This window comes from Paroedura picta, chromosome 1, assembly GCF_049243985.1.
Source record: "Paroedura picta isolate Pp20150507F chromosome 1, Ppicta_v3.0, whole genome shotgun sequence".
Lineage (NCBI taxonomy): Eukaryota > Metazoa > Chordata > Lepidosauria > Squamata > Gekkonidae > Paroedura > Paroedura picta.
In genome coordinates this window covers 201,579,693-201,606,024 of record NC_135369.1, presented here as the reverse complement: position 1 = coordinate 201,606,024, position 26,332 = coordinate 201,579,693, and the positions used below count along the sequence as shown (strand labels likewise).

The following is a 26,332-nucleotide window of genomic DNA, read 5'->3' as shown; positions in this document are numbered from 1 at the left end:
GGGCCATTCAGAACCACACAAACTTGTCAGCAATTCATGTTGCAGGGGAGTTAAATACATGGGCAGACACTCTGAGCAGGGATGTCAATCAGGTCACCGAATGGTCTCTCAATCCCCTTTACTTGGAGCCAATTTTTTCCCAATGGGGATGTCCGACAATAGACTTGTTCGCCATAGAACAAAACACAAAATGTCGTTGCTTCTACTCCAGGGGAGGCATGGATCCCAGGTCTTTGGGGGACGCCTTCCTCCACTGTTGGAAGGGATCCCTTTTTTATGTGTTCCCACCCTTCGGATTGATAAGCCACGTGTTATCAAAATTAATTCTAGACAACAGTGCATTTGTGTGACTCCCTTTTGGACACAAAAACATGGTTTCCTTCCCTATTCCGTCTGTCACAAGGTCGATTTGTTCACCTTCTGGATCAGCCCAACCTCCTGTCAAGGGGGGAGTTCTTACACCCCAATCCCCAGTTTCTCCACCTCACGGCATGGAAAGTCAGGGTTTGGTAAACTCTAAATTAAATGAAATTTTGGAAGCTGCTAGGAAGCCTTCCACCAGAGGGTCTTATACTTCTAAATGGGAGAGATTCGTGTTGTGGGCTAGAGTAGCGATCCCCAACCTGTGGGCCGCAGGCCACATGTGGTCCATCGACTAATTGGAGGTGGGCCACGAAGGATGCCTCCCCCCCCGGCCCTTTACTTCATCAATGATCCGATCTCCGCGCCTGCGCTCGCTGGCATGCCGACGGCTGTGCCTCCCTCCCCCGCCCCAGCCACCCCGCCTCCCTGATCAGAAGTGCTGCCTCGGCTCCCCCCCCCCCCCCCGGAGTCCCAGCACTTAGGAGCGCTCACTTGATTGCAGACGGCTGAAGGGATGTTTAAACATTACCATAGCGACCAGAATCAGAAAGCATTAGGGCAGTGGTTGAGAGTAGAGGAGTAAACTACCCACCCCAGCGGGCCTCAGTAAAATTGTCAAGCGTTGAGTGGTCCCCGGTGATAAAAAGGTTGGGGACCACTGGGCTAGAGCTTCATGCTCTGTGGGAATGATTTTGTCTTATTTGACTGAATTAAAAGAAACAGGTCTTTCAAACTCATCTATTAAAGTTCATTTAGCCTCCATTTCTGCTTTTCACGACCAGATAGACAGCAAATCTGTATTTTCGAATCCACTTACCTTAGTCTTCCTCAAAGGATTGAAAAACCTGTACCCACCGACATCGCCTATTGTTCCACAGTGGTCCTTGTCGCTTGTGTTATCCAAATTGACACATAAACGCTTTGAGCCGTTGGCAACCACGGACCTTGAATTTTTGTCATTTAAGGTTGCTTTCCTAACTGTTATAACCTCGGCTCGAAGGGTAGGAGAACTGGCGGCTCTTTCTTCGGAACCCCTATTTCTACAGATATTTGCTGATAAAGTCATTCTACGCCCTAGCGTAGGGTTCCGGCCTAAAGTAGTATCAAAGTTTCATTTGGGCCAATCCCTAGTTTTGCCGGTGTTTTTTCTAAACCCCGTTTCTAACTTTGAAAAACAAATGCGCACTCTCGATGTTCGTAGAGCAATCCTTTTTTTATTTGAACAGAACAAAAGAATTTCGACAGGATAAATCCTTTTTTGTGTGCTTTCGTGGTGTGAAGAAGGGTAAGGCTGCATCGTCACAATCCATTTCACGCTGGATTGTGCAAGCAATTACACACGCTTACAAGTCTGCGGGGTTGGATTGTCCGCTGGGTCTTACGGCTCATTCAACGAGGGCTCAAGCTTCGTCTGTGGCTTTTGCAGCTCATCTTCCTGTGATGGACATTTGTAGAGCGGCTACCTGGTCGACGCCCAGTACCTTCATACGCCACTATTCTCTCGATGTAGATGCTAGAAAAGATTCAGCAGTGGGAAAGGCTGTGTTACAATCAATACTCCGTGCATAGCCCACCCCAACTCCGTCGGTGAGTGATCTTGCTAGTCTGTCATGTGGGACTGCACAGAAACCACGAAAATGAAAAGAGGGTTGCACTTACCTGTAACTGTTGTTCATCGAGTGGTCTTCTGTGTAGTCACACAACCCTCCCTCCATCCCCGCTGGGCCGCTGATTATTGATTGTCCGCTGAGTGGCAAGGGCAGAGGACTGAGGGGAGAGTGTTGGCTCCTCCCACATCATGTGACTTTGGGCAGGAAAGTCACTCTGTGAGGGGAGGGGCCAGCACTCTTGGGAGCTTTTTTAACTTTCAGCTGGCTAGTTAATTCTCCGTGGCAGGCTTGTGATTCCACAGAACCCATGTGTGACTGCACAGAAGACCACTTGATGAACAACAGTTACAGGTAAGTGCAACCCTGTTTTCTACAGATACCTGACGAAGTGTGCTTGCACACATAAGGTTATAACTTGAATAAAATATTGGTCTTAAAGGGTAACGCTGGGCTTCAACTTTGTTCTTCCTTTTTCTTGGATGATTTGGACATTTGTGGATATAGTGTGAATTTGGATATAGGAAGTATGAATCCTGTGTTTAGTTACTTCACAGGAGGAGGTGTTCTTTGATACAAAATTTAGACAACATAGATTTTATTAGAAATAGAATTATTAATCTTTTATAACTATTGTCTTTCTTGCCCTTGATTTGTTTATTTAAGAAATCAGTTGATAACTGAGTGCAGATTATTGTTTTAAGGTTTAAGTATTATGTTCTCTTTTCAGATAAAAAATCATGTACAGTTCGGAAAATCGTATCAAACAATTCCTAATATTTTCATTTGTTATAATACCATTTCCTTTTTGAAAAGGGATAATTAAATTAAAATAGAGTGGTAAATAAAATATGAAGTTACAGATTATTAAATGTTTTCAAAATTAATTCATTGTGACCAATGTTAGGCAGAGCCAGATACCACATATCGTATAAGGATTCAGTTATAACTGCCTTTGAAAGACTTTATGAAGGACACAAGAATTGCCTTTCATCTGGCCTTCAGGTGAAAGTGCCACATAGATTAGAATGCGTATGGACCTTAAAAATGGCTCTCTTGTGTAATAACTTCCAGAAGTAACATTCTGTGGACTAACCATTCCTAAGTGGTATTTGTAAAAATGCTGTGGTAATTCTCTACAGTGCTGCGCAAAATACATGGTCAGGAAAATAGTGCAATTCTTTTTCAGGTTGAATTCTGATTAGCTGAATATCAATCAAAAGTATAATGGTTGAATTTGAACCATAATAGCACTGTGGATTCATCCCCACATCAAAGAATGGAGATTGATTGCAGGGCTGACAAAGATCAGGATAGGAGCGCAACACATGGGCAAATGTCATTCAGCGGAATAATCATTTGTGTATTTATTCCTGTATTCCTTTTCTATAGGATAAGGAAGCATTGCAGCAGCAGCAGTACAACTATTTGATTCAGATTTCTACTTTGCAATCCAAACTGGATGAAATCAGGCACAGAGTGCTTCCAGAAGGGGACGTGGATCATATGTTAAAAGGAGAGTTAAAAGCGCAAGAAGAGCTTCTAACAAAAAAGAGAGAAGTAAGTTAAAAGAAAAATAGTTAAAGGGCCGGTGGGGGGAAATTGATAGTACTGACTCTGTCACTTAGAAGTTAAAAAAATCCTTTTTAAGATTGTACTCATACTCAGATCTTCTATAAAAGTTGTGTATTACCCAGTTTTCATTTGAGGGGTTTTTGGAAGTTTGCATGCCTAGACAGTTGGCGTTTTATATCTTTTGATGATGATGATGTATGGTTTGCTGGCTGTACTGATATCTTAGAGCTTTGGGTTTTTCTGACATTTGTTTCTGCTAAATAGCAAAAAGCCCTTTGGGGGCATAAGACCTAGCCCTCTCCAGGACCAGCAGCAGCTCTTCTGCGTTCCCTTACCACGGGCCTTCCGAGGACCTGGGTTGGGACAGGACTCGGCGGCGCTCGGGATGGTGGCGACATCGGGTATAATCGGGGATTTGCCCTGAAGTCCTGTCGCTGCCAGTTCGGGCAGTCCACCCTGTGCATAATTGGTCTTAGTGGGGTTTCATTCATTTTTATATTCTGCATGCTTATCTGGTGCACAGATTCTTTCCCATTTACATATCATGAGTTGGAATGCTGTAATGTTAGGTTAACGCAGACATTAGGGAAAACCTAAGTGACAGAAGGAAGATGATATGGTGCCTGTCATTGTTGGGAAACTCCCTAAGACAAAGAGTGTCATGGAAAGAACCACTTAACAAACACCTGAGAACATCTCAGCCAGGAGCCCCCAACCCTTTTGAGCCCTTGGGCAGATTTGGGATTCTGACACAGTGTGGCTGCCACAGAATGGCTGCTGCAGGAGGTGAGGCCAGCCATGAAATGATTGTTGCAGGTTAACTTCTGTAATGTAGTGTAGATTGTGCTTCTGTGGCAGCAGATGCCAAAACAGAATTTTTAAAAAATCTGCCCAGTCAATCCGATTTCTAATAGTTAGCCAGAAGTCTTGCTGGAAAAAATCCCTACCAGGCCCTACTTAATTCCTAAAAACATTTGGCGGCCACCACGTTGGGGACCCCTGATCTAGACAAAAACCTTATGGAAAACTATGTAACATCTGTGCAGTGGGGGAAGAGAGTAACAGAAAATGTAATGTACAAATGAAGCAAAAAAGTATTTTAAAAAGACAGTTCAGTAAAGTGGATCTAACTGGATTACTTATACTTATCTAATAATAGTAGAAGATTTTTTGAAACATGAGCAGAGTTCTTTGCAGTAACAGGACATGTGTGTGTGAGAGAGACTTCGATTCTGAATAAGCAAATTCTTTGAATTAAAGTTTCTTCATTAGAAATGCAAGCATCTACATTGAAGGCATAGTCAGAATTAATGCACAAAGCATAGGGTAGGGAATATAGGGGCTTGAGGGGGATCCCCCTTCCCTGGGAACTTGAACCAGGCACAGTTCAAAAGAAGTCATAATATGGAGATAACAGTCCAGGCATCAAGGGATGGGAAGATATGGGAACGAAGGAAAACAAACATGAAGGGAAATAGAGGGCAATAAGGGAGAGGAGATGAGAAGTGTTTGGGGAGGTTGGTATGAATAAAATACAACAGTAGGAAATCAGCTTTGGGGTGTCAAACGAAAGCATCTGGGTTATATTAAGGCATATGATTCAAGTTAGATGGACACACTAAATCACAGCAGAGATATAAGCATGGCAGAAATACTTGGGGGTTTCTTACAGTGAGTGGAGGTTAACCTGTGGTCACTAGATTCACTTTGTTCCAGTAGAACAAAAATATTATGAAGTTCCTGCCACAAGTAGCTGTAAATAACTCTGAACTATCAGAACAGAAAGTTGTTCCTATCCAAGTTGTTTTTCTTTAAAATGAGATAAATTTTGGCAAGGTGGTCCAATGTGGAATGGGAATGAGTGGGCTATTCTGTTGTAAGCACCTGGGGTTCAAGATCCTAGATACTCTTGGGGTCAGTCTTGAGGCAGATTAAAATTTAGGGTTTTTTTTTTTTGTCATAACAAAGCCCCCCTGTTTAGTTTGAACTTTTAGAATAAACGTTTTCTTCGTCTCACTAAGAAATTGTTTTTTCACTGTTCAGGTTTTGGCAGTGGTGTGTCTAAATTGTCATGTGTGGCGTGCTGCAGTTGTGTTGATAGAAGAATAAGAGCATTTTTCTTCAGATGTGTGTTTTGTAAAAAATAATAATTTATTTTTGCTTTATTTTAGGTTGCAGACATGTTAGAACAAATCAGACAATTTGAAGTGGATTTGATAAATAAAAATGATGAAATCTTACACCTTAGCTTAAAATTTGAAGTTGAAAAAAGAGACTATGTGTCCAGAATAATCCAGCTTCAAGAAGAAAATGCATACCTGAAAGTAGGTCTGATTTCTTTCTTAATTCCAGATCTATAATCCTGACTTATTCATCTAAATTGAAAGTGAGTAGGATCTAGGAGAGCTGGGTTCAAATCCCCACACTGTCATGTAATCACTGGGTGATCTTAGGCCAATTACAAGTATTCATTGTTTTCAACTCTTTTCTTTAGGAAAACACTGAAAAACTTAGCAGGAGTCAAAGTCCAGGGGAGAGTGACTTGGCTCTTCTCCAGTTTCTCAAGTCCTTGCTTGAAGAGAAAAATCAAGAAACAGATCACTTGAATAAGCAGATTGCACAGCTAGAACATGAACTTGAATGCTGCAAGGAAAACAAGGTGATACATGGAGGCTGGGCTTTCTTTGATAATAAATATGCATCAGGATTCCAGCAGGAAAGGGTTTGTTTTTATAATGTGAATTAGTATATATGCGTTTGACAATAATATTTAAAAGTGGGTTGCAACAAAGCTATGGCATGTGCCAAAAAGGAAAGGGGGGTTCTACATATTCAGGGGATTTCTACCCCTCACCCGCCAAAAGATGTTATTTACAGCACAATCCTATTCCAGGGTTACTCCAGCAAAACCCACTGAAATCAGTGAGTTTAGACTGGAGTCACTCTGAATAGGATTACATGGTTTGTAGATTAATCAAAGTGTAGGGCAAATGGCCTTATAAGAACTGCATGGGTTTCGGGAAACGTGGAATATTCCATGCCAGTTGAGTGCCAGTTAATGGGGGGAAATATAAGGGAATTCCAAAAATATGGGAGGTGAGATTCTTTAACTCCTTGAGAGCTTTGTCCCCATTTTATATCTTCTAACAACAGTGACTGGCCCCTATGTACATAATAAAAGAAGCACCATGGGAGCAACCACTCAAGAGAGGGAGGTTAATGAACAAAGAAAGGACTCTATAAACTTCCCAGCAGATTGTATCCTTACAGTTAGGATTGGATGTCAAGCTTTTATTCTGACCAGTGTGAGATTATTCATTTATATATATTCATTTAAATCATTTATTTGATGTCTTTCTTCTTTGTTTACTTACTTAGTTCTTGATTGCTCTTTTCATAACCAGAGTTCTAAACAACAAACCCTTACCCAGAACCTAAAAATGAGTACAAAAATTTTTGTAGAACTTAACCACAACTCTCAGAAATGTTGCTGCACAAAGCGATTTATCTTCATCTCTGAGTAGCCAAGATGATTTAGCTTCTGAAAAGTCCTCACTAACAGGCAGATTAATTCAGTTCTTAAATCCAAACATTAGGGGCAGTTTTAAAAGAATATGATCCACAGGATCGAGTCACTTGCTGCCTCAATGGCAGAGTCTTATCTGAACGTGAAAGGGTGTGTTCTGTTATGTGTCTTTGGGCTAGTCCTAATAAAAGGTATTATATGGCTTGAATTCCGTTTGTGTGGCTTGTACATCTCAACATGAAAATATAATTATGCATCGTATTCAGGTTATTGTCTACTCTTAACTAGCAGAAGCTCTTCAGGATTTTCAGTAAGAGGGTCTTTCACGTAGCCTCCAATCTATTCCTTTTTTTTGAGTTAACAGGGATTGAACCTTCACCCTCTTGCAAGTGAAACGAATGCACTACCCCTGAACCATAGACCTTCTCCATAATTGCTTTATGGAGCAATTTATCTACTACTTTAATTTATCTGTGCTGTTTATTCATCATTTTGCCTTATTTGTTGCTTTAGACCAGTGGTCCCCAACCTTTTTATCACTGGGGACCACTCAACGCTTGACAATTTTACTGAGGCCCGGTGGGGGGGGGGGGGCTAGTTTACTCCTCTACTCTCAACCATTGCCCTAACGCTCTCTGATCGCTATGGTAATGTTTAAACATCCCTTCAAAATAAGATACAGACACGCCACAACAATGAACATAAGGAACATTTTATTTTCATGGAAATTTTTTATTCGTGACAATGACAAATCAGTGGGAACCATGAGCTTGTTTCTCTGCAATGAGATTGTCTCCCATCACTCCCAGATGGGACTATGACACCCGAAGTGTGTTGTAAAGGGCCGGGGGGGAGGGGGGAGAAGGCGTCCTTCGGGGCCCACCAATTAGTCAAAGGACCACATGTGGTCCACGGCCCAACTGTTGGGTATCGCTACTTTAGACCACATGTTGCTTTGTGTTTTTGTCTTGAACTATTTTAGCAGAAAATATAGCCTAGAATATTCCAAATCAATAAAATGAAAGAGCTTTCAGATAATGCAGAACAAGATGGCAAGTTTGCAGACAGATCCGCGGATAGATGGATATTTAACACAGCCCTTTAATCAGATAAGGTGTTTGACAAGGCTGCATATGCTAATAGTTTTTCATAGCAACTATGCCTTACATGTTTTTGTTTCCAGGTGTTGGAAAAGGAAATGCTTGAAATTGGGGACCTGAAATCAGTTATAGAACAACTTTGTGCTGATAAGGAGCAATTGGCAAAGGATAAATCAGAAGAAATAGAACAGTTGCATGGAGTAATTGAAAATCTTCAAAAAGAATTGGCACTTTGTGGACCCATTTGTGATGACACTGATGATAGCCAAGACCGTTCTAATACCCTTGTACTAGAAGAGCAAGAAGAGAATCTTACAAATGAATCGCAGAGTGGATTATTGAATCATCTTGGGAACAAAGATGAAGACACCAGCTCTTTGCTACTTCAATCCAACCAGCAACAACTTCAAGACCAGCTAGAAACAGTTTTGGCTGACAGTAAAGCTTTGCAGCAGCTGCTTGAAGAAAAAGAATCTCGTTTTAACGTAGAAATAAAAAATCTAGAACAAAACCTTAAGAATGTTCAGGAGTCTTCTAGACAGTACTTCAAAGAGCTAACAGATTTACAGCTACAGTATCAAGAACTGCAGGACGACTACAAGCATGTGGAAATGTGCTTGGCACAAAGAAATTCAGAAATAACTGTTGCTACTTCCCGTATTCAGGAGCTTGAAAGTCAACTGAGAGAAAGGGAAGCAACATTTTCAGAGAGAGAATTAGAATTCCAGACTGTGTCAAAGCAAAAGGTAGAGCAAGCAGCTGAAATGCTGCGAGAAAAGGAGAAGGTGGTGCAGCTTGAAAATGACTTCAGGGTCTTGGTAACCACCTTGCATGACAAAGAAGTTGCTTATCAGAGTGAAATTAGTGAACTTAAAACAGTTGCTATGGGACTCAGGTCCCAGAATGAGAAGTCTCTAGAAGAACTGGAAGCACTGCGGTCTGAGAGAGCTCTTTTTCACTTACAATTGAAATTGTCCTTGGAAGATGATCAGAATGATGCTCAAGATGTTTTCCAGCTTCCTCTAGGAATGGAGGAAGAGAGAGAAGAGGAAGAACTAAGTAACAAGCCATCAGTGACAATTAATAGTGGTAAAGTGGTATGTAACACTCATGATGTTTTTAGTGTCCTGGTAGAGGATATATAATTCAGAATGGGTAAGGAAAGCCATTTGTGCAGGGAAGTGCTAATGGCGATTCTGATCCACTGCACACCCCAAGCAATTCGTAGCTGCAGTTTTAAACTGTCCTACATCCTTGTTTTTTACTCTTACGTATTTTTGTATTGCACAAAGCAGTATATGCCGATTAAAAAGGACACAGCAAAAAATTAAGGGAGGTAGCATTGTGCAGTGTTCGGGGACAGGGTAGTTCCATAATGGACAGCAAGATTTAAAAAAAGGATTCTTGGAAGGGATCATAACTGGTGCAATGAATATCAAGGTCCTTGGATTTATAGGGGATAGAATAAAGTAAGGGAGGTAAGAGGTTAAATGTTAAATGAAGGTAAAAGGTTAGATGTCTGTGCTGAATCTGGGATTGGGCAGGAAGATTTAAGGAGGAGCTTCATACTTCAGTGTTCAGAAAAGGCTGAAGAAGACTAGGAGTACTCGTGATGTTTGTGAAAATTTACTGTCAATGAAGTATAAATAGCTTTGATCTAATATCTTTGCTGCATTGACATTCCAGTGAATTCAGATGACTCAGAAAAGTATTTAGCGAGGAGAAATCACTCTGCTTTCCCAATGGTCTAGTTGTTTTTACTGTGATTTTATTATCTTTATTGTGATTTCAAGCAAATGTAACAATTATATTTATGCTCAACAAAGATATAATGTGAAAGATCCATGTTTACAATCTCTTGTTCAGCTCTACTTCAGCTCTACTGTTGTCTGGTTGAGGCAAGATAATGAACATTTGAACTGTTTTGCAGGAAAATGACGTTCTAAGAAGTGATCAAGAGATCTGCAGCAAAAATATTAATATTCAAGGTCAACATCTTGAAGGAATGCTTTTAATCGAGGAAGCAGAAAGAACAAATACTGTAAAGGAACAACAGCATTTAAAAGACCGTGATCAGCAGACCCTGCACCTTAATCAAACCTCAAAGTCTTTGACGTGCAACTTAAACAGTCTTTCCCAAAACGTGCAGCTCACTCAACGAATACTAGAAAACTTTCAGAGTATGGTCATGGACAAGACTTTGTGGGACTCTCCTGAGGTTATGAGAAAACAAAGTAATAGTATGGAACTCCAAGCGAGTGTTCATCTAAGACCTTTCTCAGAAGTGGATAGCATGTACAGCGCAGATTTTGAAAGCCTGTGTTCCGAGTCCTCAGTTATCCAGGCAGACTCCTCCAGATGGATGAGGTGCAGTCAAGAAACAGCTAACAGCTCCCCCTTCAAGTTTCCAGCATTCTCAGGGCCTATCTTCTTGGACACTGAATACAATGGCGGGCAGGAAAACATTTCAGTAAGTGATTATTTTGTAAAGGCCCTTTCAAATATGTAAAGTTCCTTCACCATATGTTGATACATTGTTGAGTCATGTACCTTCGATAGGTTCCTATGGAAACTAAATGAGTAAAGAGTGAATAATAATAGGTATTGTGTCATACTAGCCAGTTTTGGTCACTTTATCATGAATTCCAGCCAGTGAGGTAATTCTGGACTACACAGCAACATCTTTCGGTGCCAGTTGTATGTAAGTTGCATTAGGCTTTATTTTCTTCATTTATTTGTATTGACTATGTTTACAGTCTGGCTCTCTTACTGAGACTGAAGATGTACTTACACAGTGTAAATAAAGACATCTAATAAGCAATGTAGTAGGGCTAGGATTACCGAAATCTGGAACGAAGCAAAGGGTTTTGGAAGTAAATGTTGATTTGAGCTAAGCAGAGGATAACACTGCCTTATATTTATGGAGCCCTAATCTAATATGAGAAATATTGTAGTACTTGAATGCAGGATGTTGCTGCCCAGGGCCAATTTTACAAGCTCAGGCTGTGGAAACCAACAAGCACACACACACCCCTGACACAGGAATGGATGCAGGTCTGCTGAAGATAGAAAGGGCAGGGAAGGGTGAGGAAACAGTAGCCCCTTCACTCCCCTATTACTTATTTATTATATTTATACTAGCTTCAAAGTCCGTTCCTAAGAACGGGCCTTGAAAGGGTCCCCTCCCCTGGCCCTTGGCCAGGCAGCTTAAGGTGGCTGTGGGCCACAGCTTTCAGCCAGATCAAGTGGGGCGGGCAGGGGCTAGTCAGCTCGTTAGCAGGGCCAGGACAGATCTCCTTAGCAGGCAGTCAGGCTGGGAGGCCCTCATTAGCAGGCCCAGCCTATCAGGCTCTCCACCACAATCCTTTGCCCAGGGCCCTCTCCTCTTACCTGCTGCTGGCTCCAGGCACTGAGGCTCGTCTGAAAGCAAAGAGGCTAGAGTCCAGGGATGGAGAGCGGGAACTGCAGGGGCAGGGCCAATCAGGGTGCACCCAGCTGAACCCTGATTGGCCCTATTCCAACTTGGACAGCTGGACACATTCCACCCCCCCCCTCCCAGGCTGTTTCACAAATATATGGAGTAAGAACAATGGATAAGGATACCGCCTTCTCCTTAGGCTCAGGGCGGTTTACATGGAACTGGAGAAAAAAAATTGGTTCAATATAACTACATGCTAGCCCATCTAGTGTTAGTGGTGGTCGCAGGGCGCTGGTTTGGGATCAGTTGGCTGGAAAAATTGAGGTCTTTTCTGAAGGATATTCTTGTGATGATGTAAAATATGCTTCTTCCCTCTGGCAGGAATTACAACCCTCTCAGTGCCTTTCAGTAAAGTACTCAAACTGTGCATGTGTGAATAGATCGCAGAATTTTCCTTCAGTGTTTTCAACCGAGGCAGAGTGGTCAGTTTCTAGTTGTTCCCTGCATTTCAGAAGAATACTGTAATTCTTATAAGGGTAATCCTTCAAAATTGATAAGATAGGTGAAAAAAGAACAGTGTGCCCATAAAGGATAGGCTGCTATTCACTCTCATAAAGAAAAATTAAGTATGAGTGTTCTTTTATTGTGGAACAATTCATATTGCTCGTATATGATCTCTCTCTCTCTCTCTCTCTTACTCTCTCTCTGGCTTATCTGTTGCTGAATAGGCAAGAGATGCTGAAAACTTCACACTAATGCCATCTGAACTGCAAAATGATTTAAAATCAACTATGTCCAGACTTGAAGGTGCAAGCACCAATTATGGCTGCAGTAAGTTAACTTTTTGAGGGTTTTTTTTTTGGGGGGGGGGCTGGAGGCTGTTTTCACTTCTGTGGGCCAAGTCAAATCTTGTTTGGACACTGCTGGTCAACATTGAAATCCTACCTGAATTTTAAGCAGAACTGGAAAATCTCACACCTGTTTTCAACAGAAAATCTGTCATGACATGGTGTATTATGTAGCCTATATATTCTTGAAGTTGTGGGGCACTGTTGGCAGAGTTTAAATATGCAAAGAGGAGCACTGCACCAAGCTGTTTAAAAGAATAAAATAGTTTTATTAAGAAGAGAAATAAACTTTGTATACATACACATCACCTCTGATACTCGTTGTAGGATATTCCTTATATCCTTTTGAATTATGCATACTACAAATCATGCATATTTCAGCAGGCACCAGGATTTTTACTAGATTAAAATTGTAGGGATGTTGTTTCTTTTGTCAAGGTAGAAGTATATGTAGGTTTTTTGGTCAGAACAGTATGTGAGAACAGTATGCAGGCATCTTCCTTTCTGCTGCAAGACAGCCCCAAAACATACTCTGTTGCTTGCCCTGTGTTTTCTGGGTAGTAGTGACTCTTCTGGGCTTCCTCTATGCCTGTTGGTTGCAATATGAGCTACATTAGAGAACCTTTGTATATCTTTCATTGCCTTCAAATTATTACTTCCTGAGTGTCGGGAGATTAGTGCTGCATGGGGCATCCCGCTATTTTGGGCACATTACTGGACCAGATTGTAATTTAGGAGTTTCTGAATTAGACTGATGAAAACATCAAGCCATTAAATAGTTAGCTGTTCACTAACTACAACTTTTAATCACCTGTAATTAAGATGAGGCAGCTTCCTGAGGGTGATGCATAAATCATCAAATAAATAAGTAAAATTCAGTGTCCATCCTCAGTCTGTTGTCTAAGTAGTCCAACACTTAATGTTGCTTGAAATTGTTGGGGTTGTTAACTACCTAAAACATGGTAGTTAAACATATAGGATCATTTTAATAATGAACTACAGTATTTGCTGGCGTATAAGACTACTTTTTCCCCCTGAAAAACATGCCTCCAAGTGGGGAGGTTGTCTTATATGCCGGGTGCACTTCAGTTGGGATAGACATAGCTGCCCATAGTGGCCCATAGTACTGTATTTTGAGTGGAAATGTTGGTGGGTTGTCTTATACGCCCAGTCGTCTTATATGCCGGCAAATACGGTAATTGCCTTTCCTGTCGTATACTTCTCTGCCAATTATTTATCTTGTATGTGTGTGTGTATTCTTGTCCTTAATATTTTTTTTCTCTATGCCACTTGAGGACTTGGAGTGGATTGGAATACAAGGACAAAAGCCAGAAGACATGCAATAATCTAATTAAATAGCTAAAGTGTTTCAAACAAACTAAATACAGGAAAGCTATATAAAGGAAATCCACTCAATAACCTACAATACCACCTTCAGCATCTCAATTCCCTGACTTTGCTTCTCACACGAAGGCTTCCTAGCTTATACAGACTTTGTTCCCCGTATGTGAACTAGTTCCTAAACTGTCACTTCCACATTATTTCATTATTTTCTCCTACCCAGTGTTTGACTCTCTTCCCTATTTTATTATTTTGTTGAAATTTTAAACCCTATTTTTATATGTCTTATACGTATTTTATGCCAATAAAAGGTTACTGACTGACTGACTCTCTTCCCTACTATATGACGCATAATGTAATCTCTTACAGGATGTAAAATTAGCAACCACAGACTATTTGATTCCCCCACCCTCCACCCCTGCTACAAAATGAGTAGTCCTATAAAACTAGTAACTCATAGTGCAGTGGAATGAGGAATGCATCATCCCCATAGTCTTAGGGAAGCACTTTTCACATTTTTTGCAATCAGTTAATTATTCTTTTTAGGACCCACTAGGTTTTCCTCCTCCCCAACATAAAATGCAGGAATCTCAAAACAGTTAACACAGAAAGTTTATGATTTTTTTCATTCTTTAGCTTTTTTGAGAGAGAGAGGGAGAGGAAAGGAAAGGAAAGGAGTGGAGAGGAGAATTAGTGAGCAACTACTGAATTAATGGCCTTCTTTCCCATTGGAGCTGCCTCTCCTTCCTAGGCTCCTGAACCACCTGTGAAAGAGTTGCAGTACACTTTCAGATCCTGCCCTGTAATTTGAGAACCACTGGCAGGACACAGCCCCCCCCCCCCCCCGCCCCGGAGGAAATGCCATTTCAAAGTCATGCTGGTTCCTTGTCCATAATTTTAATGTTGCTGCTTTGTTTTTCAGGTATTAGTTCAGATTTAGCACTTCAGTGTAATAGTGAAAATGTAGAAACCACACTACACCAAGATGGCAACGTCACACAGAGTCTCGGAATCATTCAAGGGCCCCCTGAACCAGGAATGAAAGACAGAGAAATGTTTTCACAACAGTTAAAGGCAAGTATATGGCTGGAAGACTGCTGGATTCTTTACTGCAAGATCTAATATAAGAATATTGATTAAATTAAGAAAGCATAAATCACAAAGAATCATTATTTAAATTAAAATCTCAGTTTTTCAAAAGTTTCCAAAATAAAGATGTATTTGGTTCCTCTAGCTGATAAAAAATTAATTTAAAACTCTGTAAAACTTGTTTCTAAAATCATGCCCTTGCACTAAGGCAGGATTTCTCAAACAGGGTTTCTTGATGGCCCTGGAAGTGTTTCCTGAATGGATGGGAGTTAATTAATTTATATGTATACTAGGAAAAAGCCCATTTCTAAAAATGAGCAGAGTGCGGGCATAGGTCGAGGCCCCCGTACCTGGGAGCTTGCTGGGCAGCTGGTGGGGACAGGCGGGTAAGCGACGCGACGTGGTGGTTGGATGGTGCGGGCGACGGGGAAGGGAAGCACGCATGCTCGGGAGTCCGGGCATGCGTGCTGCAGCTGGGGGGTGGGAGCGGGGCTTCGGGCTGAGCAACCAGGCATGCGCGTGAGTCTGCGCATGCCTGGTTCATTCGCGTGGCCTGCTGGCCGGCGCGCATAACACACTGGCTGGTGGCTAGCCGGGCAAAGGGAAGAGAGGGACAGGGAGTAGGAGGACCAGCGGAAGGTGAGCGCGGAGCAGGGAGTGGCCGGGGGAAGGGTGAGTTGGTGTGGGGGTCGGAAGCGCGGGGACAGGGGCTGGGGTAGAGGCGGCGGATGGTTTTCGGGGCGTTGTGGCTGGTCGGGAAGGGGTCTGGGGAGGGTGAGCGGGCAGCGGGTGGGTGCCGGAGTGTGTGGTTGGGTGAGTTGTTTTGTGGCGGGAAGTGGCGGGAGGTTGGGCAGGGGTCTGGGGAGGGTTTGGGGGGGTTAGCTCGCCGCGGGTGGGTGTCGGAGTGTGTGGCTGGGTGGGTTTTTGTGTCTCATGAAGCAGCAGCGGGTCGGGAAGGGTCTGGGGAGGGTGTGTGTGGGTTACCGGGTGGCGGATGGGCACGGCAGTGTGTGCGTGGGGGGACCTTTGTGTCGCCGGCCGCCACGGCGGGGCGGAAAGGGGGCTGGGGATGAAGGGGAGGTAGTAGGACTTACCCGTTAGTGTGGTGTTGGGCGGTGGCGGGAAAGGAGCGTCCCTGCTCCTTGTTCGAGGTCGATGGGAAGGAGTCCCCTGGCGGGCGAGGCCGTGGCAAGCGGCCGATGGGGAGGAGCACTCGCGCCTCCCCATCGGCTGCTTCTGGCAAGAGTGGCACTCGTAGAGGTGAATCAGGAGCCGCTTTGCAACAGGGCACCAAATTGTATCAAAACAAGACGTGCAGTCAGTGAATCAATATTGAGCTGCGTGCTCCAAGATCTATTGGTGTGCATCCTGTCCCTGTACAAAAGCAGATTTTATGGCCAGGCTTGATAGGCTTTATTCATTGCCTTTTTAAACTCTACTTCTCTGCCAGAAATTTGCTCCTAAAGTGTTATAAAACAATTAAAAACGAATTTGGTACCAACAGTTTCGCGTTCAAGAAGCGAATATGATGGGAGGATAACTCGCTTGTGATGGCTTCTTTACTGTTATTGTCAGGCGGTAGCTGGGAGGAGTTTAGTCTTTGGAGATATTTGCCTAATTCATTTGCCATATGGGATGGATTGTACAGGGAGCACGCATGGCTCTGTGAGCAGAGTATTAGATTAGAACCTGAGTCCCTATGTGGCCTGAGCCCCACGTACCTGACTGAATATACCCCCCGAAAGGTATATATATATTCACTCAGCCAACATGAACAGACGAGTGATCCCTAACCCTTGAGAGATACCTTTGATGTCAACCAGGGCCAAGAGCTTTTCATGCCTCGCCCCCACCTGGGTGGAATGAGCTCCCGGAAAAGCTATGGGCCCTTCAAGAGTTAGCTGAGTTTCAATGGTCCTGTAAGATGGAGCTCTTCTGCCAGGCATTTGGTTGGGGCCAATAATCTAGTAACATCTTCATCAACCCTCTCTTCTGACAGTACCCCTCCCCACCCCCCCAGAAACAAGAATATTGAACTGTTGGCGACCCAATTTTAAAGAAATGTGTATTTGTTGTTTGGGGGGGTGTTGGTTGGTTAATTAATTGTATTAATTGTTTTATAGTTTTTAACTCTGTGTAATGTATTTTGGTAACTGCCTCAAGCTGTTTTTTGGAAGTGGCGGTATATACATTTAATCATAAATAAATAAATAGAATCCTGGAAGGACCTGGGCTTGACTCCCCACTTTTATCACGGAGGTTTGCTGATGGTCCTTAGCCAGACACATCTCCTCTACCCTGGCCGATCTAACAGGGCGGCTGTGAGACAATGGAGGAAGAAAGACCAATGTTCTAAGCTGCTTTGAGTCCTTTTGACCCATTATGCACGGGCCAGAATGCCCGCGCTGGCGACGGCAGGACATCAGGGAAAATCCCCGATTATTCAAGCCCCCGCTGCCAGGCCACAGAAGGAAACGCGGGAACTTCTGCAGCTTCCTGATACTGCAGGGGCTGGGGCGGGCCGGTGCTGTGCATAATTGCCAGCTCCAGGTCTTTCGGCCCACCCGGCCCTGACCTACAGTGTCCCTATAGGGACACCGCACACCCCTGCGGTCTCCATGCCATAGTGTGTGGTGGGGGCCCAGCCTGCTCCTGCCATAGTGTGTGGTGGGGGCCCAGCCCCCAACCCACCCCCTGGCCCCTCGCCACCTCCCCCCCAGCCGCTGCCACTTACCCTGCTGGCCTTGGTGCAAAGAGCGTGAGCGCGTGCTATGCCGGGGCAGCCCCGCACACCCCGCCCCCATGCGTTCACAGGGAACGGCACATGGCTGCCCGATGTAGTGGCTGCCATGCATAAAGGGTCCATGAGAGGAAAAGCAGGATCTAAATAAATGAGTGCAAGGTATGTATTGCATTATGTTTTTCTGGAAAGTGTTGTAATTGATTTTGTAAAGTTTTTCAGTTAAGGTTGTCATGGTGGAGCTCCCAGAAGAGCTACGGCCCTTCAAGAGTTAGCTCAGTTGTGAAGAGCCTGGAAGATGGTTCTCTTTGTTCTCATATTGTTTGTAAACTGCAAGATGCCGAAACTGATGGTGAGGTTCTTGATGAATTGGCTAAATTTATTTTGGCACTCTTTCAGAACTTGCTGAGGATGGTGTATGAAGAAAGCTGCAAAATATTGGTTTTGTCAGAAAAAAGCCCGCCTGTGGAAGAGGATAAAATTGTTCCGCAGGAACCTCTAATGGAAGGAATGCAAAAAGAAAGCCTAAACTTGCTTGATGCTGTCCAGTCACTGAAGCAATACCTCAGCAAAATTCCAGATAAAGAAGACAAGGTATAGAAACAAAACATTAAAATACTCCTAGCTGGTTTTTCTCCATCCAGAAGTGATGATGGCGACTTCAATTTCACAATTCAAATGGGGGTACACTAATAATTACTTTAAAAACCATGATCTGTATGCTATGGATATTACGCTTGTCCGATAGTTTAACTTTAGCTGTATTAGTTCTTTGGATTGAAGGCTTTGCCTCTCAGGTCCTGCAGAAGCAGCCAGATCTGAGTAGATGACTTGTAAAGGGCCTTTGACGCTGCTTGGTTCTTGGGGCCAAGCACACGGATCAGGCAGACAGCTGTGACAGTACTGATAAGCACAGAATGTAGATACAAGGAATTTTTAACCCGCGGAGCGGATTAAATATTTCGCTAAGGGCCCCAAGGGTGGGCCCTGTCCGTGATGAGGAAGGGTGCCGATAGGGCCCTTCCCCCAGACTGACAATTGGAGGACCCAATCGGCAGCTGCTTTGCGCCTGCCGATTGGGCCCCCCAATTGCCAGTCCAGCGCTAATGGACCAATTGCAAGCCACGCACAGCGCGCCTCACTATTGGCCCCTTGCCACTGGACTGCACGCCTCCCGATCCGCCCCCCTTTCACCTTGCCTGCACCCGCACGCCAGCTGCCATTTCCTCCGTTGCCTCACGCCTCGCCGGTTGCTCTCTCACCCGGCTGCCGCCTCCTCCTCCTCTGTGACTACTGGCCCCGCCACATGCACCCAGGAGTGGCCCGCCCAGCCACCCGCTGCTGCAGCGCCCGCCCACAGCGCCGCCCGCACCTCCGATGACGGCCCCTCAGACACGCCCCGCCTGGCCTTGCCAACCCTGGCCATGCTGCCGCCGCGGCGCCACGTGCTTTGAGGAGGAATACCCTGGCCTGGCCTGAGCCTCACCCCCATGACTCCGGCCGCTGCGGGGGAAGGGGCCAAGGACAGCCTCCCCACCGCCCACACAGTAAGCCGCTATGAGCCCGGCCCCAGGAGGGGGAGGGGCTGGGACACACACACGCTGATATCCATGCGCCGGGACAGAACGCCAAACAGACACACCAGATTAACACGAACAAGCACAGCTGCCTGGAAGGATACGGTTAAATATTGCTGCCACACACCCAGACACACACACCGATGGAGAGATCCAGGCGGTGTGAGACATACAGAGACAGACACCAGAGACAGAAGGACACGGAACACGCAAGGAACATACAAAGGAAGCCAGGAGAGAGAGGGAGATATCGTGAGGGGGAAAATACCGGCAGGAGGACTGACAGTACGACACTTTGCCCGCATAGCCAGGGATGGGAGACACACAGGACATACAGGCTTGGCTAGGTAGCTGGGTAGAAGGGTCGGGGGCAGCCAGACACAAAGACAGTGAGCATGGAGACTTCGCCAGATCAATGCCCACACAGACAGACACAGACACAGACAGAAAGGAAATCCCAGAAGACGAGAAGGGAGACATACTACAAGCTCACTTGCTACCCTACCCTTCCTAGCACCTCTGGTCTGTACACATAGCTATCCCTGCTCCCAGGGCTGGGGAAAGCTGCCCCCATTCTCTCCCCCCCCCCATACCTGCTGGGGCGACAGAGCCCAGGAGGCTTTCTTCTAGCGCCCGCTGTCTGGCAGCCACAGCGGGCTTAAATTCTAGTTGTGTCATAAAAGGGAACTGCTGCTGTAAGCCTCAGTGGTTCTTGTCAGAAAAACCCTGATGATGCCTTGTTCACATGCTTCTGTTGGCTGGATGGATGTTTGTGTGCATGTACGTGTAGGTATGTCGCCAAGTAGGGTTGTGTGCTTTGGCGCAGTTTGGCTACCTCAGCGATCACAGAAGCCAGAAGCGGTGTGCAGGAGGCCAGTGGAGAGGAGGGGCAGCGGCAGTGTGCCAGGTGGCAGCAGAGCTCTGTGGCTACATGCATTGCCTCCACTGCCCCTCCTCTCCACGCCGCGGCACTAGCTGCCTCAGGCTTCGGTGAGTGCCAAGGCGGCTGAAGTGCGGCGAAGCGTGCAAAACTACTGGCAAGCTGGTTTTTCTGGCTGTCTCTTTAATGGTTGAGAGAGTGAAAAAGGGCTGAAATTTGGACAGGATGTAGGGGGATGGCTGCAACAGTGTAGAAAGGAGTGTAGGTCATAACTGATGAAGACAGCATAGACATGGTGGAACTCAGATGAAGTGGTGTTTCTTTTTCCCCCTCAAGGAATATTCCTCTGCTTTTTTTGACTGGAGAGGAGAGCTACTTCAGGCCGTCCAGTGTGTGTTAGAAAAGGAGCGAAATGTGTTGCAAAGCTACTTGCAGTCACATTTTTGCAGTTCTGGATCTGGAGACGAAGGATCATTGGTAGAGAAGCTGGAGCATATAGCAGAACAGCAGGTGGGCCCATCATTTTCTGTGTACAAATCCTAGTGTTTCTGACAAGGCAATTTGCATCTTCCTTTATTTTAAGATTTTCCGGAATGTTTTCCTATTCTGGACTATAAAACAGAGGCATTCAAGGTTTGACCCTATTTCTGACCTTTACTTGAGAGATTCTCTGGCTTTTATGTTAAGATGTAACATCTGGAGAGTTTCCCAAGGGGCTTAAGGAAGCAGTGGTATGCCCCTTACTGAAAAAGCCATCATTGGACCCGCGGAACCCCGCCAGTTATCGCCCAGTTTCGCATTTGGCGTTTCTGGGTAAGATGATAGAGCGGGCCGCAGCGGACCAACTCCTAGGTTTCTTGGATGAAACTTCGGCCCTCGACCCATACCAGTCTGGCTTCCGCCCTGGCCATGGGGTGGAGACCGTGCTGGTCGCCCTCATGGATGATATCCGGCGCCAGCTGGATCGGGGCGGCTCCGCCATTCTCGTGCTTCTAGACCTGTCGGACGCATTTGATGTGGTCGACCACGAGTTATTGGTACACCGCCTCGCCGGAGCTGGAATAAGGGGGACTGCGCTTCAATGGCTGGTCTCCTTCCTCCAGAACCGGACGCAGAGGGTTGCAATGCGGGAGAGTTTGTCGAGCCCTTGTGAGCTCCCTTGTGGGGTTCCGCAGGGGGCGATACTCTCTCCCACACTTTTTAACATCTATATGCGCCCTCTAGCCCAGCTGGTCCGGGGCTATGGGCTGGGTTGCCACCAATATGCGGATGACACCCAGCTCTACTTCCTAATGGACGGCCGGCCGGACTCCACCCCGGATACATTTGCCAGCTGTTTGGAAGCGGTAGCTGGATGGCTCAGGCAGAGTCACCTGAAACTCAACCCCTCCAAGACGGAGGTCCTGTGGCTGGGCAGAAGAGGGCAGGACCAGGAAGCGCGCCTCCCATGCCTGAACGGGGTGCAATTAACACCTGCACCAGTTGCCAGGAATTTGGGAGTGACATTTGATGCCTCCCTCTCTATGGAGGCTCAGGTCACCAATGTAGCTCGGACAGCATTTTTCCATCTTCGCCAAGCCCGGCTACTAGCGCCCTACCTGTCCTCGGAACACCTGGCCACAGTGATCCATGCAACGGTCACTTCCAGATTAGACTTCTGTAACTCGCTCTACGCGGGCCTTCCCTTGTCTTTGACTCGGAAGTTACAGCTGGTCCAAAATGCGGCTGCCAGGGTCCTCACTAGAACACCTTTGAGGGCCCACATTCAGCCGGTGCTTCGTCATCTGCACTGGTTACCAGTCTGTTTCCGAATCAGATTCAAGGTATTGGTATTGACCTTTAAGGCTATACGCGGTCTGGGTCCCATCTACCTGCGGGACCGCTTGGTTGCTTATGCCCCCCGCAGGGCACTCCGCTCTGCGGGTATGAATTTACTGGTTGTCCCAGGCCCACGGGATGTGCGCCTGGCCTCGACCCGGGCCAGGGCCTTTTCAGTCCTGGCCCCAACCTGGTGGAACGAGCTCCCAGAAGAGCTAAGGGCCCTGCAGGATCTACCAGCTTTCCGCAGGGCCTGTAAGACGGAGCTCTTCCGCCATGCATATGGTTGAGGCCAGGGCAGCTCTCCCACTAATCCATCAGAGGATCCCCTCCAATATTGAGATCTCTAACACCGAGATCATGGTTAGATCTATTGTATTGGTGCCACCCTCTTCTGAACATTATTCTCTCCACCAGGCTGAACTAAGATCAGAATTGTGACCACCGCCGCTATATGTTATGTGATATGTTATATGTAACTTTTAATTGGGGTTTTTATGGGGATTTTATTGTGTTTTAACTATTTATGTTGTAAACCGCCCTGAGACCTATTGGGAGAAGGGCGGTCTAGAAATTAAATAATAATAATAATAATAATAATAATAATAATAATAATAATAATAATAATAATAATAATAATAATAATAATAATAATAATAATAATAATAATAATAATGTAAACCGTACCTTGTAAGCTTTTCAAATTTAGTTGCCTTCAAATAAAACAATACATTTGGACTTTTGAAAGTACATTTAAAATCTCAAATGTGCCCGTTTTTCATTTCAGGAGCGGCAGCAAAAGGTAGTTCTGGAGCATCTTTTGTCTTCAGACAGAAACAGCTTGCTTACTGAAATACAAGACCTTCAAGCTCAGCTGAGACTGATGCATCTTCAAAACCAGGAAAAGTTGCAGCAACTGCAAGAGACTCTTATTGACGCAGAGAATCATGGAAGCAAACTAGAGTACCAGCTTCGAAGAGAAGGTACTGGAAGTCTGCTACTTACGTCACTGTATCATTGGACTGAAAAATGTAAAACTAATATGGAAGGCTGTCACCAGTTTTCATTTTAGGAACACATTTTAAAAAGAATCAAAGCTTTTGACTCTCAATTAGTTATTTGATTTCTCCCCCTCAGTCTAGTGGAATATAAATTAAATCTGTATTTGTAGAAGCTTCCAAACATGAATCCATGAACTAAGCAGACCACAGTTAAAACGATGTAAAAAGGAAACAAAATCTAATGCGGTCAAACTTTATTGCTATACTAACAGAATCATGAGAGACCATAGCAGTATGGTCATAAGGTATAGTCCAATTGAGACATGTCAAAGAAAAAAACTTAAAAACTATCTTACTTTGAGACGTTGTAATTTCATAGCAGCAGTGCAAAACATAGCAAGCTGAATTGTCACTTGAATGCTCTCATTGTTTAACAGCCTCTTTGCTTGGTCTGTATCCAAAGATCCCATAATGGATCTGTCAGTTTGCCTCAAATATCCACATAGGCAGTATAGTGGAACAGCATCCATCCATCCATCTTCTGCCATTCCCAGGGCTGGCTCAGGGTGGATTACAACACAATCCACATAAAACAGCTAAAAAACCCCTCACGGCCTCTATCTCTCCAACCCCACAAAGCCCCCAGCTCATCCCACCCTCCCACCCCCGCCATCCCTCAACTGTATGAGAATACGGCATTTCAGAGAAGAGGCTAGATCTCCCTTTATTTAGTCCAACTTGGCCTCAACCAAAGGCCTGGTGAAAGAGCTCTGTCTTACAGGCCCTGCAGAACTTTGTTAGCTTCTGCAGGGCTCTCAGCTTTTCTGAGAGCTCATTCCACCAGGTCGGAGCCAGGGCCGAAAAAGCCCTGGCAATACCTGTTTATCCCAATTTTTGGTACTCCACCTCCAAAGTCTCTTCATTCCTATACCTGTTATCTTCCCAAAGCCTCCTAAGGGTGTTGATTCAGGCCAGTCCAAATGCTGACTCCTCAGTAGTTATGAGGGGTAGGTTCAGTTGTTTACCTTATTCAGAACAAATCTGCCCCTGTCCCTCAGGTAAGAACAACACAGTAGCACGTATACTTTCTAAAGTGTCCTTTGTATGCTGATCTCAGGAGGCATTAAATTTTACCATATTTGCAAGCTTATTCTGACATATATTCCTATGACTTTGTTACCTTTTTAATATTCTGACAGAGATCCAAAAAAATTTCTAGCAGTTGCAGTTTTTTCTACTGTTTTTGTCTGTTGTGCAAGAATTGATTAACAATAATGATCCAGTATTTAAGATTGTTGTATCATAGAGCTTTTATTGCATTAAAGGAAAAATCCAATAATGACTGGTACAGTTTTTATAAATTTTAACAAATCTAATGGGTGTTAAATGCCATTGGAGTAACTTTTTGCATATGCTTTTACATATGGTAAAAAAGAACACGCATAGAAGACCATGGGTTAGATCAGGGGTAGGCAAACTGTCGCCCTCCAGATGTCCATGAACTACAATTCCCATGAGCTCCTGCCAGCATTTGTTGGCAGGGACTCATGGGAATTGTAGTCCATAGACATCTGGAGAACCTCAGTTTGCCTGGATTAGATTATAATTCAGGGATTTTCTCCATTAAAAAAACAACAACTCTGTGTCTTTATGATCTTTCTCAAATAGAAAAGGTAAAATTGTACCTAAATTTCCTTGTGAAAGCAAGATTCAAATTCAACTAACTCATCAATATGCTCCTGTAATTTTTAATAATAAAGTTTCTTATTTGCAAATACTGAAATAAAGGAGTGGTATTCTTGCGCTGTTAATTTATAATTTCCTAAGACGTTTAAATTATCTTTAAGTACATCACAATAGTGATTTAAAATAGCATGTGCTCATTGTTCACACTGTTTTTAGAGGCAAGCTAATTTACTGCTGATGTTTGAGGTATTAATGAATATGTCATAATTTACCCCAAATTAATAACTAGTACTTATCTGAGTAAAAATAATTCCCTTTTGAATTTTTTAAAAGGAATTGTTATTGCCGCTTGCACTACTGGATTTTATGGACCACTGAACGAATCTGTTAACCAAACTAGATTTGTATCATAATATTTAAAGAAGTTAGGAACTGCTAGTCCCCCTGCTAGTCGTTTTTTAAAGCTTGTCTCCAATTAATTCTTGGTGGTCTAAAACTTTGGAAGTTTGTAGAGTATTTAAACTTTTTGAAAACTTTCTTTTCAGTTGAACTACTAGAATATAAACTTCAGCAGGAGAAATCCATTGCAAGTGACTTGCAGAATTCTCTAAAAAGTGAGCAAGAAAAGTCCTCTGAGATGCACAAGCTATTGAAACAGGAAGACACTGCAATAATGAACTTGAAACTGGATCTCTCTGAAAGCAAGAAAACAAATGAGAAGCTGCAAATGCTTTTACAGAATCTCCAAAAGGAAGTAATGAATTACAGGTAAGGACTTTATAGTAGACTAGCAAGAAAGCCCATTGCAACCAGGAATGCAATGGGCGCTAGGACCCAGGGGACACCAGGAGGTGTTTTTTTTTCTGCTGCGTGGAGCTGTGAAAGGCTCCGACAGGGTTTTTTTGTTTTCTGCTGCTTGGAGCTGGGAAAGGCTCCTACAGGGTTTTGTTTTCTGCTGCTTGGATCTGCGAAAGGCTCCTTCCGGGGTTTTTTTTCTGCTGCTTGGATCTGTGAAAGGCTCCTGCAGGGTTTTTTTTTTCTGCTAGCTCTCGTGGGCGTGCCGGCTTGGAGCTCCTACAGGGGTTTTTTTTCCTGCTGCTTGGAGCTGGGAAAGGCTCCTTCAGGGTTTTGTTTTCTGCTGCTTGGATCTGCGAAAGGCTCCTACAGGGTTTTTTTTTCTGCTGCTTGGAGCTGTGAAAGGCTCCTTCCGGGGTTTTTTTTCTGCTGCTTGGAGCTGTGAAAGGCTCCTGCAGGGTTTTTTTTTTCTGCTAGCTCTCGTCGGCGCGGCGGCTTGGAGCTCCTACAGGGGTTTTTTTTTCTGCTGCCTCTCGTCGCGCTAGCGGCGAAAGGCTCCTCCGGGGGTGTTTTTTTTTTTTCTGCTGCCTCTCGTCGGCGCGGCGGCTTGGAGCTCCTACAGGGGCTTTTTTTTCTGCTGCCTCTCGTCGGCGCGGCGGCTTGGAGCTCCTACAGGGTTTTTTTTTTCTGCTGCCTCTCGTCGCGCTAGCGGCGAAAGGCTCCTCCGGGGGTGTTTTTTTTTTTTCTGCAGCTTCTCGGCGGCTGGAGTCTTGTGTTGTGTTTGCGGCGGGGGCTTCCTTGGGGCCGGCCTGACGCGGTGAGAGACGCTTCGCGCCTCTCACCACGTCAGGCCGGGAGCAACTGCGAGCCGCGCTGAGCGCGGCTCGCAGTTGCTGGGGCTGGGAATCGGAGGGACCAATCGGCAGGCGCTTCGCGCCTGCCGTTTGGTCCCTCCGGTTGTCTGTCAT

The 26,332-nt window shown here is 44.7% G+C and overlaps 1 protein-coding gene across 8 annotated transcripts in view; it reads left to right on the top strand.

Moving 5' to 3' along the window:
* The window catches only part of PCNT (pericentrin), a 93,292-nt gene that overhangs the window by 43,506 nt on the left and 23,454 nt on the right, over positions 1 to 26,332 (top strand). For 6 of the 8 annotated variants that reach the window (XM_077316682.1, XM_077316650.1, XM_077316691.1 and 3 more), the window contains exons 25-35: positions 3,363 to 3,530; positions 5,717 to 5,869; positions 6,040 to 6,267; positions 8,255 to 9,268; positions 10,102 to 10,641; positions 12,318 to 12,420; positions 14,701 to 14,852; positions 18,007 to 18,201; positions 20,401 to 20,574; positions 22,670 to 22,865; positions 25,115 to 25,337. In XM_077316682.1, the coding sequence (XP_077172797.1) occupies positions 3,363 to 3,530; positions 5,717 to 5,869; positions 6,040 to 6,267; positions 8,255 to 9,268; positions 10,102 to 10,641; positions 12,318 to 12,420; positions 14,701 to 14,852; positions 18,007 to 18,201; positions 20,401 to 20,574; positions 22,670 to 22,865; positions 25,115 to 25,337 (3,146 nt within the window). The remainder of the gene's footprint in view (positions 1 to 3,362; positions 3,531 to 5,716; positions 5,870 to 6,039; positions 6,268 to 8,254; positions 9,269 to 10,101; positions 10,642 to 12,317; positions 12,421 to 14,700; positions 14,853 to 18,006; positions 18,202 to 20,400; positions 20,575 to 22,669; positions 22,866 to 25,114; positions 25,338 to 26,332) is intronic. The other 2 variants (XM_077316707.1, XM_077316700.1) reach the window with 1 other exon arrangement.